Below are 14,446 nucleotides of genomic sequence, written 5' to 3' on the forward strand. Positions count from 1 at the left end.
CACTGGTGCATATATTTGGTGTACATATATCTATGTTTGCTTTGAAACAAAGTTGGACTAAACAATTATTCTTTGTTATGTTAGAATACAGTCAACATGTATTTCATACACCTTTCCTGCTCTGTATAATGTTTCCTATTTTATCTCTGCTATTTATTACATTCTTTTTTCCTTTATTCAAACAAGGAAAACTTTATTCTTATTGTGTTAAAACTTATACACTCCAAATATTAGTTTCTATTCTATTCAATCTACTGTATTGGCAAAATATGTAGGTCACTGCTTGGGCTGTGTAGCCACAGGAAATACTGCATTCCTCATTAATCTTCGGACTCAAAGACAAGCCTTATTATTTATTGCATTATCTCCCTGGCAATACCTTTTGCAAGATAGATGACTTCATTTGCTGTTTTGATAGTCTCTATAATTTACATTTGAAACTAAAACTATATTTAATTGCATCAAAAAACATTTATTATTGTGAAGAGATTTCAATATATCAGTAGGTGATAATTTTCTTTCTAATAATGAATATCTATGATGTGTTGAAGTTCTTTTTGTATCCTTTTGACTTTACGTACCTTTTTATTTAAAAAACTGTTTCCATTAAATGCACAAACTTTTTATATACATTAATGTATATCATGAAATAGTGTAATAAGTTGATGCACTAATCACAATTAAAATATAGACTACTTCTTGTGGCTGCAAAGCCATTTTCATCAACATAAATTGCAGGTTTTGAGGAACCAGCCATTTCCTATTTGTTTCATTTTTCTTTTGATGTGGATTTCATTGCTCACTTGCTGTCTGTAGATTTTTAATTTTGGGATCTTTAGAGGGCCTGTGAGTCTGCCCAGCTGTAACGGGTACCTGATATTAGTTGGGAAAAAGTAAAGGCGGTTGGTCTTTATGCTGGCCACAACACTTTCATTAACTGTGGGCCACAGAAACAGATCTTTATCATCTGCCATATAGATCGCAAGGTCTGAAAGGGGAACGTAAATAAAGCAGCCAATGTAGAATGTGTGTTAAGGTTAAAGTTAATTTACATAATTAGTAAGATAACATAGTGATAATAAAACTGTGTTAAAGAGCTAAATGTTGGTTGGGATGTAATGACATTATGTGATGACATGATAGTGAAATGAATAAAAGAGATAGGTGGGTAATATTAATGTGAGATTTTACTCCCCCAAAAAAAGGTAACTAATCAGGGCTTCAAATATAAAAAGCCAGAACTAATATAGAGGTCTTTACTTATTTATATAATCAAAAAAGATATGTAAATATATACACTTTGTGAATAGTTAAACTTCTCACTGCTTTATTTTGTATTTATTTTTGAACATAATAGATTTTTTCTATAAATGTGTATAAAACTCATAGATTTGTATGTACAAATAATATAAAAATCATAATAGAATGTGGAATAAAAAAAAAAAACAACATAAAAATTAGTTTGTGTAAAATTCATAAAATCAAATACAAATATACATTGTTTCATTTCAAGGGCCAAATTTCATATTAATGTTTAATAGGCAATATTTCATTTGTTATACTATGGCTTTCTTTTGAAGTGGCTTTTATTTTGCTTAGGCATAACTCATGGTAATTATCTGTTTTCTTTTGTAAACCCCATTATGAAACCCTTTCATGAAAACTAAACACTTTGAAACATATTTTAAGCATGTTAAAAGCATATAAAAACATTTTAAACCTGTAAGATACATATAATTGTATTTTATTAGCAGGCTTTTAAAAAGCAATGATTGCTTTTATCATTATCACAGATTTACTTAACAGAAATGTTCTCTCTTTAAATTGCCCATAGGCCAGGTCAAACATATTTCCTCTGTTAGAATATATTTCATGGCCGATTTAAATACAATCAATACTGTTTATAACTGTGCATGTTTGAAAACTTTTACAAAGTACCAGTTTAAGATATTGAGCCAAAAAAAAAGGGTACAGGAATTTTAATTCAGAGAGGGGGATAAAAAGAATAGTGAGAGAAAGAAAATACTGATATCTCACAAAGAAAATAGTGACTTCAGTAAAATCACTGTCAACTACATTAGGTGCTTAACTTTCCTTATTATAAGTTGAAAGCAGGATCATTTCACTGACTTAATTAATTACAAGGCTGAGTAACTATCGTGTTGATGTGTTAAACTGCATAAAGAAGGCTGAGGTAGGTGAGTTGGTGTAGACCTCTTTATTGAGGAAATCAATGTGGGCCTTTTGTTCCTGTGCCAGACGACGGTTCTCATCAGCTTGTGCCTTTTCTATCTCCTTGCGTTTTCGTTCAAGTTCTTTCTCAATTAATAGTGCAGCTCGTGCATTTGCTGATGCCTGTCTGTCATACTCGCGGTTTCGAAGCTCTTCTTCCTGTCGCAAGCGCTATTAGGGTAAAAAATAGAGATCACTTAACTACATGGATTTAAAAACTAAAAATAGAAACTTCAAATATGAATATTCCAGTGTAAAACTGAGTAAATATTAAGGCTAATAAAAAAGAAATACATTCTTGGATTACTTTCAAAGTTTATGGATAAAGCATTATAAGTAAGATTTAATTTCATTTTTATTAGCAAAGATCTAGAAAAAAAATGTGAATTAAGCCATAACCACAATTTTACCTCAGCTTCAGCCATTTGTCTTGCTTGTTCTTTTCTAATCTCCTCAAGCTGCTGTGGTGACATACCTTTCCACCTGTCTGGAATGACACGGTGAGGACCAAATGCACTTTGAGCAACAGCGGGATTCTCTGTTAAAATGTCACCAAATACATGGTTTGCAATCTCAGTCATATTATCATCTTGTTCTTGTTGCCGCTTTAGTCTTTCTCTTTCTCTCTGTTCATTTTTCTTTAAAAATTGAAACAAAATATAATGTTAATTTGATAAAAATATTTATAAAATTTTTATCTCTCAATTGTTTTGCACCTCCTTAATGCATTTTCTTTTATAATTGTTTGGTGACAATGTGTAAGATAATAGTTGTGTTGTTGTTTTAAACTACACATTTAAAATAAAGATGATGTGATGAAACAACCCAATAACATAATGCCCATGGGACTGGCCAGGGCATCTGGGTAAAAGTTTTAAAGGCAGTGGAATTAAAAACCTTTTTTTTTACCTGCATCACTAGAACTAAATCGTCCAATAGAACAGATTCTCTATGGCTTCTTTATATATAGTGGACGAAGTATTGATTCATGGTTTTGCCTGAATGCTCAGATAACCAGTCCACACCAGTCTATATCTATCTATCCTATCTCTCTCTAAATATATATATATATATATATATATATATATATATATATATATATACATCATTTGTACAACAAAAACTCACCAGTGCATCATTGTAAGATGCTGTTGCCATATCAATAGCTTTGCGACACTCTTCTTCTGCTTGCTGTAGCTGAATAGCTCTTTCATCCAACTCTCTCTGCTTGAGCTCATACAGTCGATCTGCTTCTTCTTGATTTCTTCTAGCTCGCTCCCGTTCTCTCATTTGAGCCTCATGCCATTTGCGAGATTGTTCATTCTGTAGCTTCTTTCTAGCCTATTTTTTTTTTAAATGTTATGATAATAAAAAATAAATGTAAAATAAGGAGTTTAAAACATTCATTGGCACTCTTCCTTACTTATACTTTTATTAAATGTATTCTCATAACTTGAAATGAAAGTTGAATATTTACTTTGCTGTTTAGATCTTCCCCATCAAATTTCTGTATGCTGGCCACCCCACATCGTGGATCATCATCATGAACTCTGGCCGGTTTGTCTTTTTTGAGTCCATCAGGATCATAAAGGTCCCATTCTCTTCTCTGATTTGGCTGTTGGTGCAGAGCTCTGAACTCATTCAATGCTTCATTCAGGGCTCTAATATCTTGTTCTTGGCGTTTTTCAAGCAATACTGCTATTCTGTCATTACGAAGTGCATCTGCAGCTGATATAAAAAAAATAATTTAATAATGATTAATCAAAATCTAGAACATGCTTGATAGTCTTCTTCGTTCTCATTGTTATGTTGGAGCGTTCAGATGACTAGACCAATACATGAGATGAACTGCGCAGTGGTTTCCAAATCAGGGAGCTCTCCATATAGTTTTTTTTCTTTTGGGGTGTTTTGGGGCCAGTGTAAAGAGAACAGTTTTGGAGGATGTGGTCGGCATTCTCTGTTGATACTCCATATGGGCAGAATTCACTGGTTATACTTGATAGTAATAGATAACTAAAATAAAAGTTATAACAGCACACTATTAGTTACAATATTAACATGCTACAATTTTATATAGTCTTTTTTCTTTTCATCATAAAAAAGTATATTACATTAAGCACATTATCAATCCCCTCAAATAAGTAGAACTCTGGTTTAAAATAGAACAAAGTAAAGAATGTGTATGAAAAAAAAAAGTACTAAATCAAAATAACACACATACAGAACCAAAATTATGTTATAAATATAACTTCCAACTTTAATTTTAAAACAACTTTTTGCACATATATATATATACACACATATACACTCAAAAACTATGTTTTACCGAAAGCTTCATGCCTTTTCCTTTCATAGTCTTCCATTTGCTTTCTATCAAAGATTTGCTGGTCAATAGCTTGCTTATCAATCTAAAAACAAAAAGATATATTAATTAATTTATTTTTATTTTGTTTTCTTTCTAAAAGGAATGTTCAAAAAATTTAAGATAACTGAAATCACTATTTTTCTAAGTGATTAGGTCAATGATGTTTAGGAAGATATTGAAGGAAAAAAAATATTACAATGATATAAAACAATTTTCTTACTTCTATTATGAAGATTTGATTTTTTTAAGATAATTAGATATAGTCCAAGTTGGTAGCTTTAAGTAAGCAAGTAAAAAGTATTTATTGGAATTGATGTTTATTTAAGTTAGTAAAAGTATTAAAAAAATCCAGAAATTCAAAATCCCAGTTTTCAACGAGATTCGAACCCAGGACCCCAGGTTTGGAAGCCAAGTGCTTAACCACTCAGCTCAGCCCTCTAATTGTCAAAATAATAATCCCTAAATACCATCACACTAATCTACAATAAAATATCAACCTAATCTGAACATTTATTAGTGAATAATAGTTGATAGTCTTTTATTTAAAATGGCTTTAACTAAAACTAAAATTCTTTCCTTCTCTTTGTTTCTTAGGTTTATTATTATCCAATCTACAGGCACAGAAAACTAAAAATTTAAAGAAAATTTAAATAGACTGGCTTTGTCTGCATGAGATGTGGAAAAATATGCAGGCCACAAATGGGTTTGCATAGTCATGTAAAATACTACACTCATCCTCAATCTTCAGAATATAAGTCATTCCCATTATTATTATACAATATATCCTAAAAAGGTATGTGATAAAACATGGCCATCCACAGCAAAACTAAAAATCACCTATGCGACTTTGAGACTTTGCAATGTAAGCCTACTGGAATTGCATTTGTTTTATTACATTAGTGAGAGAAAAAAAAATTCTCTTTTCATATGACTACTTTAGAGAATTTATCCAACAAAAAAAATAATTCTTGTATTAATTCACTTAATAAAAAAAATATATCCTTTTCTGTTTAGGTATACTAAGCTTGTTTGGCGATCAATTTTTATGTACAATCATCTTTTTTTTTGGGTGGTTCACAGACAAACAAATTGCAGGCAGTCTATGCAAACTCTGTTTATCTTAGAAATATTGTTCTTGCTTTTTTTTCCACTTGCCCCCACTTGTATCCTAGAACATCATGTTATGAAAAAATATAATGTAATTTGTATAATGTAATATATATATATATATATATATATATAACCCGGTCACTTCATCCCCGGTCATTTCATTCGCAGTTAAATATTTTTTTCTCAGTCAATATTTAATTATGTTGTAAACACTTGACCTATTTAAGTCATCATTTCATCTAATATATAAATATATTTATTTAGAATGTTTTTTGATATTTTTGGCATGTTGTTGTAGTATTCATAGTGTTCTCCATCCTCTCTTCATATTTTTTGAGAAATGAAAGAATATATGTAAATAAGCAGATATATTATAATCTGGGGTTTATATTTTGTTATATTGTTTCTATTTGAGGACCAGACACTTACTTAGATTTACTTCATTATCTAAGACTCCGCCATCTGCCAGTCCTAAGCCCGAGTGAGAAAGTAGGAGGGTTTGGTGTGGGGCTAGCGACCCTACCCTGTAAAACCACAATTGCTACAGAAGCGGCAAACTTGACACATATTTGAGATGAGATGTCAATATTATCATGCGCCTATTGCATGATGTAATGATCAAAGGCTAAGGTGTGATAGAAGTAGTGGAAATCTTTTGAGAGGTGAGAACGATTAGAAGACTTATGATCATGCTGATGATAACTTATCTTGTGAATGCCATCTTTCACTTTATTGATATTTGTCAATTGTTCTTTCTTGAATTTAGGCGTGCCATTTTTTATTCTAATAAATGCTGACTTCAACCCACCTCTGGATCTGATTAAATATTGCCTATATACGTTTTGTTTTAATCCCTGTTATAAAATTAAACTTATAAATTCTGGCAATAAAGAATGCTCAAAGAAGAAGTATACAACACTAGGGATGAAATTACAAACGATGCACAATCAATCAATGAATCATTTTCTGTACCTACTTAATTTGTATCTTATTGATTAAGACACACACATTTTTTTTACATAAGCTCTATATTTATAGATATTAAATATTTATAATTTTAAAGACATTTAATTCTATTTTTATTTAATGTGTCACACTTTTTGTCATGTAAATAAAAATAAATTAAATATTCTTAATATCATACTTTTATAACTATTATTTGTTGGATCAGAGGATGAAATTACGAGGGGGTGAAACGACCAGAGGATGAAATGACCAAAGATGAAATGACTGGGATGAAGTGATTGGAGATGAAATGAAAAGGAACTATATATATATATATATAATCAGTGCTTTTTTTTGTGATGGTACGCACTGGTACGGCGTACAGACACCTTTTTCAATGTGCAAAGAAAATTAATACTTTTCTTGTATTTTAACTTTTACTATTAATTTAACAGCTGTTAAAAATTAGGCACTCCATCACTGAGTACTGCACCTTTTTTTTTTTTTAAAAAAAAAGCACTGTATATAATAGATCATATAAAATTTCACAACACAGAATCAATAATCATAATAGATCAAGAACTTAAAGTGTCTTAAAGATAAGATCTAGACCCAAGTATATTAAATATAGAATAGATCTTTATAAATGATTATTTTATCTATAATGTATTAAATTTTCTTAGTATACTATATTAAATAATATACTACATATATTAGTAACCTATAATTCTGAATTTCTATAGATAATAGAATTTTAGAATCTTGACTGAGATCTAAATCTAATAAACGTCTTATTAAAAATAACCTTTCATATACTCTTTAAAAAAATTTGATCCAGATCTATATAGATAATTTGCTGTTAAACTTAATGAATATCTAGATCTAATTATAATTAGGAGTATAGTAACAATTATTCTAATTCTTACCCCTATCTGTCGAACTTTTGCATTGAATATTCGCGTTTTTCTCTCCTCCTCCATAGCACGTCGGCGTTCTATCGCAGCCGCCTGCTTATAATCGACAGGCAAATCCAGTTTATACATCTTGAGAGGAATTTAAAGTGTATTTATCGTTTGAAATTAAAACAATGACAAGAGAAGATGAACATATGCTGACATAGATCTACACCACATTCAGATCGTATTGAACAAGTCGGTTGTCAAGTTTACACAGTGGTCGTCATGCAGCGCAGAAAACATACTGATAATTATTATTAGCTAAAATTAATTATATGTTTATGCTATCGATTATTCTTGTATCAATACTGTATTTTTTAAAATCAAAATAGAAAATATTTTTTATGTGATAAAGTATTGATATAGATCTAAATAATAAATAAATTATCTTCGTAAAAAATATGAATCTTTTATTTTTTAGACATTTCTGCGAGACTTGTTTTTCAATTCTTACAAAAATATTTCGCCAGGGAACGAACCAAATCTAGATCTTTAAATCAAGCATTATTTCCTAATGCCCGAATCATTAGAGAGAGAAAAGGGGGGGGGGGGCACTGGCGGATCCAGAACTTTGGAGTGGGGGGGGGGGGCGATTTTTTTCCAAACCCTAACCCTAACGCCCAGTAAACCCTAACCCTATGCATAAAGTGGGTACAGCATATATATATATATATATATATATATATATATATATATATATATATATATATATATATATATATATATATATATATATATATTGTTATAAACTTGGTGGTGGCACAGAGAGGGGTAGTGGTGTGTGTGTAGTCAGCCGACGCAAATCGCCCTAGGCCAGCGCTAGACGAGCGGTCAACCGTGACGAGTTACGACGGTCAGCCGATACAAGTGTCAACACGGCGGTTCGGGAAGGATCGACGGCGGTCCGGGAAGGTTCGACGTCGTGAACAGAGCTCAGGAGCGTCACGAGAGTTGTAGTCATCTCACCACCTAGAAACGTCGAGCGGCGTTCTGTCCGGTTCGAGAAGGCCAGTAGGGACCCTATATAAGAGCGGAGGTGTCGCAGTCAAGACGGTTCAGAAAGCGGGTTCACAACAGGAGTTCAGAACACGGTCGACTACAGCACAGTTCAACGGTGTGGTTCTGTACGGAGCATTACGACGGTTCAGTGCGGAGTACTGTCAAGTACAGTTGAGACGAACGGCGTCTTGATCTTGGTCTGTGATCGAGTCCGACACAACGAGCCCAAGTGTGTGAAGTCAGTCCCGAACTGTTGAACCCAGTGCAAGCCCGGAACGAGACGGAGAGGCCAGTGCAAGAGTTGATACGGCGGAACGGTGTTATCGGAGAGATATTTGTTATCGCAGAGCTATTTGTACTGTTCTACGTGCTGCCAATTGTACAGTATTGGCTGTTATTTATGGACATTAAACCTTTACGTTATTTTGGAGCCCTGACTTGTCAAGTTCTTTAAGTTGGTGGTGTATGGTGCAGTTTGCAGAGAGCCTGGATAGTGAGATTCGTAACAATATATATATATATATATATATATATATATATATATATATATATATATATATATATATATATATATATATATATATATATATATATATATATATATAATATTCGATATATGAGAATAAAATAAGACTGTTTCTCAATCTACGGCGAAAAAAAACAGTCATGTTGAGGCCTTTCTCTTGCAAGCTTGGGGGTCTGGGAGAGCGCTGTAAGTTATATCGGTGGGGTTCGGGGCGAAGCCCCGACACCCTAAAGCGTTTTCTTGCATTTTTCACAGCAGAAACGCATTCTCCTGACATTTACAGCTCATTGTTTATCAGTGGGGTTCGGGGCGAAGCCCCGGCGCCAAAAGCGTTTTCTTGCATTCTTCACTGAAGAAACGCATTCTCTTGACATCTACAGCTCATTATTTATCAGTGGGGTTCGGGGCGAAGCCCCGACGCCAAAAGCGTTTTCTTGCATTTTTCACTGCAGAAACGCATTCTCCTGACATCTACAGTTCATCGTTTATCAGTGGGGTTCGGCGCCGACGCCAAAAGCGTTTTCTTGCATTTTTCACGGCTGAAACGCATTCTCCTGACATCTACAGCATATTACTTATTAGTGGGGTTCGCTGCGAAGCCCCGACGCTAAAAGCGTTTTTTGGCATTCTTCACTGCAGTAACGCATTCTCCTGACCTACAGCTCATTATTCATTCTATTATAAAGGACCTTTTGAATAATGTGGAAATATATGCTAATATGAATTTATATTCCCTTAATACATTGCAAATACAACCGATTTGTTCTTTGAAAAGATAAGATACCCAACATATTTAGATTAAGGCTTTGAGGACCGCCGCAGAAAAAAAAATATTCGATTAATAATATTCAATAAAATGTAAGCATAAATTATGAGTTATAGTCCTAAATTTATTTAAGTAGAAAAATATGAGATATAGTAAGGTTGGAAAAAGTCGACTAGGAAAAGAATATTTGGCTTTTGAACTCATCTCAACCGTGACTGTTATATTGACAAATTTCGTTTGAATTATAACTTTTCCAAAGCAAAGTCTTTCTTAAAATAGTTATGATAAATTCATGTGAAATTACACAAACTCTGTCTGGAAAGGGGAAGGGCGGTAAAATGAAAACGATTAATTCTCGCTCCTTTTTATAATTTCTGCTAATGATTGCATTTTGCATAAAAGAATAGAGGTTGGGCGACTCTATATAAGAATTTACTTTATAGCATATGTAGTGGAGTGGATAGCGTTTCAGGAAACACCGGCCACCCCGATATCCACGTGACCCTTCACCCTAGATGGCACCTTGTGTCCGCGCATGACAAGGCAGACCAACGTGGGCACTGTCCATTCGACCGGCATCTCTTATCGCTGTAATGTCCGTATGTTACTGGACCTAAGTTGTCTCCACTCCCTTTTGTGCTTGGTTCTACACCATGTGTTCACGTATGGCTGCAGGTCTTTAGTGTACAATAAAGTTTGGAATCGTCCTACGAGTTGCCTCCGTCCTTTAGTTTGTTCTGTGCCGAACCCACCACAGAAACTTGGTAGCACGAGTGGGGTCAGGAAGAGAGACTACACTGTGGGACCAGAAGTCATCTCAGAATCTGCTTCCTGACAACCGAAACTAAGAAAGTGACAACCAGATGTAGATGTCAACAAGTAACAGTTAGTTTTTTCTCGTTTCTGTACTTTCAAATATTTTCTATTTTTTGTTTTCTTCTTTTTGTTTCAGGGTAGTTAGATTTAGTTTAGTTTATTTTAATATAATTTGCTTATATTTTCTTAATTGTGATTTTACTTCGCTTGAACATTGTTTCTGTTGAGATAGATTTCGTTATTAGGTTACTATTATTGTTAGAGTTTCTTAAGACCTGCAGCCAGATGGAGGGAAATATGGTGGAACCTAGTTCAGTGAAGGGGAGAGACGTGGGTCCCATGTGCAGTGGAGGAGAGCCGGAGGGAATGGAATGTGTCACTAAGGGGATGTTGACTCGACTACAAGCTGAACTTGAGGCATTGAAACTGGCCTGTCAGCGCCCTCATTACATCATAGAACCTGCTAGAAAAATTAGACATTTCAGTGGGGAAGGCAGAAATGATGAAGTGTCAATTGAAGATTTCGTCAGAGAAATAAGAGATCTATGGGAACTTCGACCTTACCTGTCGCCTCAAGAGAAGACAGCAACCATCATTGCGAATATAAGTGGTCCAGCTAGAGTAGAGGTAGATCTTCAGCCACCTCATATCAGCCAACCCACCAAGTAGAACAACGAACCAATGAGCAACAAGCTGATGCAATGTACAATACAGATGCAAGTCACTCAATTCAAACATCGAGAAATAGAAACTTTAACTCAGGGCAGCCAAACAAGAACAAGCATAACAGAGTCCGGAGGCCAGATAGACAAAGAAGAAACTACAAGCATTTTAACCAGCCACAAAGACGATTTCGCTCACTGCTCCCTATCACACTTTCTACAGCTTCCCAGTCATTATGTTTAGAGAAAGACAGACCACTCTGTATGACCGATGGAACCAGCACGTTACAAACTGGAAAGATGTTTGTCGTCCCAGAAGACACTGACAAGAAACAGTTGTTTCGGTTTTCAGCAACCTACTAGGCTGAACGCCCCGGGACGGGTCGTTTCAAGCTAGGGGCTCTGTAGTGGAGTGGATATCTTTTTAGAAAACACCGGCCACCTCGATATCCACGTGACCCTTCACCCTAGATGGCACCTTGTGTCCGCGCATGACAAGGCAGACCAACGTGGGCACTGTCCATTCGACCGGCATCTCTTATCGCTGTAATGTCCGTATGTTACTGGACCTAAGTTGTCTCCACTCCCTTTTGTGCTTGGTTCTACACCATGTGTTCACGTATGGCTGCAGGTAATCACATTTTACTTATTCATATTGTAGATTGTAATTTTAATTAGTAGTTTATATAGAATATCACTACCGCGGTTTTTGTTCATGTTGGACTATTCTTATTTTTAGAAGCCAGCATGTGGATGAATTCATTTATTGAAATGCGTACCTGTAGTATTCTATATAGAATGTTAACTGTTGATCTTGTAAATGTATTTTTACAACAAGTGTTTACATACTAGCTTTTAAGAAACATTGTATTTGTGAGTGTATAGATTTGTTCTATTTAATTGTTGTAGTTTTTTGTAAGGAAAGGAAAGAGCGAGACTCTTCAAACAATGTATGTTAGTGTTATGTAGAACTAGTTGATTTATTTTTAGATAACTACGTTGTCATTTATTTTTATAGTGCTTTTGGTGTTCCATATCTCTCTTGTGTTTGTAAAAGAGATGATATAAGATTTTCTTTTTGTTTTTCGTTAGATCTAGTATTTAAGCCTATTAATTATGTTTAGTTTATGTTTATTTGTAATTATGTTTTATGTTTGCCTTTTGCAGGTCTTTAATGCATAATAAACAGTTGGAATCGTCCTACGAGTTCCTTTCATCATTTAAAATTTAGTTGTCTTCTGTGCCAAACCCACCACACATATATAAATTATATTAGTGACAGATTTTTTTAATTTTGTAATTTCTTACTATAATACAAAAAGAAAAAGTATTGGTTTGTCCGATGCATGTATCGCTCTTCCACCTGTTTATATTATATAGATATTTGACAAATTTTGTTCACATACTATGATTTCTCCATAAAAGTAGGACCGCCCCCCCCCCACCCAAAGGGTTTAGATGGGAAGGGCAGTAGAGGTATTCGCTCCTCCCCTTCCAATCGGCCAAAGGTGAACGACATAATATGAAGACCGGTTAAAATACCAATAACAAGTTTTAATCATATAGATATTTAATTGATCCTGTTAGCAAGCTGTGATTTCCGCAAATAAATAGGACCGCCCCCCCACTCGAAAGTTTATGGTGGGGGGGGGGGGCGATTTGATGCCATCGCCCCCTCCAGACCCTGCAAATCGGCCAAAATACTTGAAAGGGGGGGGGGGGGCGAAATAATCTAAAAATAGGTTGAAACATAAATATATTATTAACATAAGTAATAAATTCGTATACAAATTGTGTGAATTCTATACTAAAATTCGTCCGCCCCCCGTCGGCCGAGTGGGGGGGGGGGGCGATCGCCCCTACCGCCCCCCCCCCTGGATCCGCCAGTGGGGGGGGGGGGGTATCGCTAAATAACTTTATATAAGGGTCTGTTGTTTGCAAGCTTAAAAAAAAATAGCGAGGTGTATATTTAGACTTTAGTGTGTATCTTGTTGGGCTGTTGCCGAAATTATAGATCTAGATTTTCAAGATAAAACTAGATGTCTAAGATTCAAAAGACAGGAAATACCATGACCAGCAACAACATTTAGACTTATTTAGAATTCAGCAAGGTACGTGTTCCTAAAGCCTGCCTAGCCTAAAGGTTTCTGCCCTCGATTGAGAGTTTATTTCTATCGAGTTTTTCTATTGTTTCATGTGTTACTTCCTTTATTGAATTACCGTATTGTGTTATTCTGATATTCATTCCATTGGATCGTGTAGGAGGCCAGAGTATATTGTGTATTTGAATCTTTAATAATTAATAGAATCTACTATTTCTGTAAAAACTTTAATATAAAAGAAAGACCTGGAAGGTGGCTTGGTCCACCCATCGGTTACTTTGCTCCTTAAATTGACAGGCTAGGGGCCGTCAAAGCCATAATGGCAAGCCACACCACCCTTTTGGGTCTAAATTCGGATGAAATGGGTTCTCTCTACAGATTTGAGAACCCATTCATCTGGTTTCTGGTCGCGGCCAATGCAAGGGGCTGAGAACCCGCATCCTTGGAAAGTCCTTTGGAACAGAAAAGACCCTCAAAATTGAAGTTTCTACTATTGAAGATGAGAAAACCAGAATAGCCTAACCCTACATTGGATAGCATCCACTAGGCTATATTAAAAAGCAAATCACATTATTATTTGAATCTTTTGCTGAAGAAGGCTCAAAAATAGAACTCATCAGACTAGGAAATGCCGACAAATGAGCTGCATGGCTAAAAATTAAGAAAGGGACAGGGGCCCCTCACTACACACACCTCAGTAATGAGGACGACCCCCGTGGTGTACAAAGTCCTGATCACCATACCTGGGAGAAGACAGAAAGGATAGATCATTAGCCAACACAGAGAAAGGAGGTGGTGACCTCCCCTCCCAAAAAAAAACACCAAGAAATTTTTAACGACCAAGAATAAATCAGGTCCAACCACCCCAAACAAAACTAAAAGGAAAAGAACCCTCTCCTCCTCATCGGAGGATCCCAATGAGGAACATCAGCCTGAGGAGCTAAATGACGACCCTCAACTAATTGAG

General features: G+C 34.9%; 1 protein-coding gene across 1 annotated transcript; it reads right to left on the reverse strand.

Moving 5' to 3' along the window:
• Nucleotides 1–1,299: 1,299 nt before the first annotated feature.
• Nucleotides 1,300–7,814, reverse strand: LOC106054123 (RIB43A-like with coiled-coils protein 2). The gene is made up of 6 exons (XM_013209866.2): nt 7,579–7,814; nt 4,559–4,640; nt 3,710–3,960; nt 3,361–3,573; nt 2,643–2,870; nt 1,300–2,403 (listed from the first exon to the last, which is right to left on the reverse strand). Exons 1-6 carry the CDS (start codon nt 7,693–7,695, stop codon nt 2,155–2,157), a joined length of 1,140 nt encoding a protein of 379 aa, XP_013065320.2. The 5' UTR covers nt 7,696–7,814; the 3' UTR covers nt 1,300–2,154.
• Nucleotides 7,815–14,446: the final 6,632 nt, after the last annotated feature.

This window comes from Biomphalaria glabrata, chromosome 4 (genome assembly GCF_947242115.1).
Source record: "Biomphalaria glabrata chromosome 4, xgBioGlab47.1, whole genome shotgun sequence".
Taxonomy (NCBI): domain Eukaryota; kingdom Metazoa; phylum Mollusca; class Gastropoda; family Planorbidae; genus Biomphalaria; species Biomphalaria glabrata.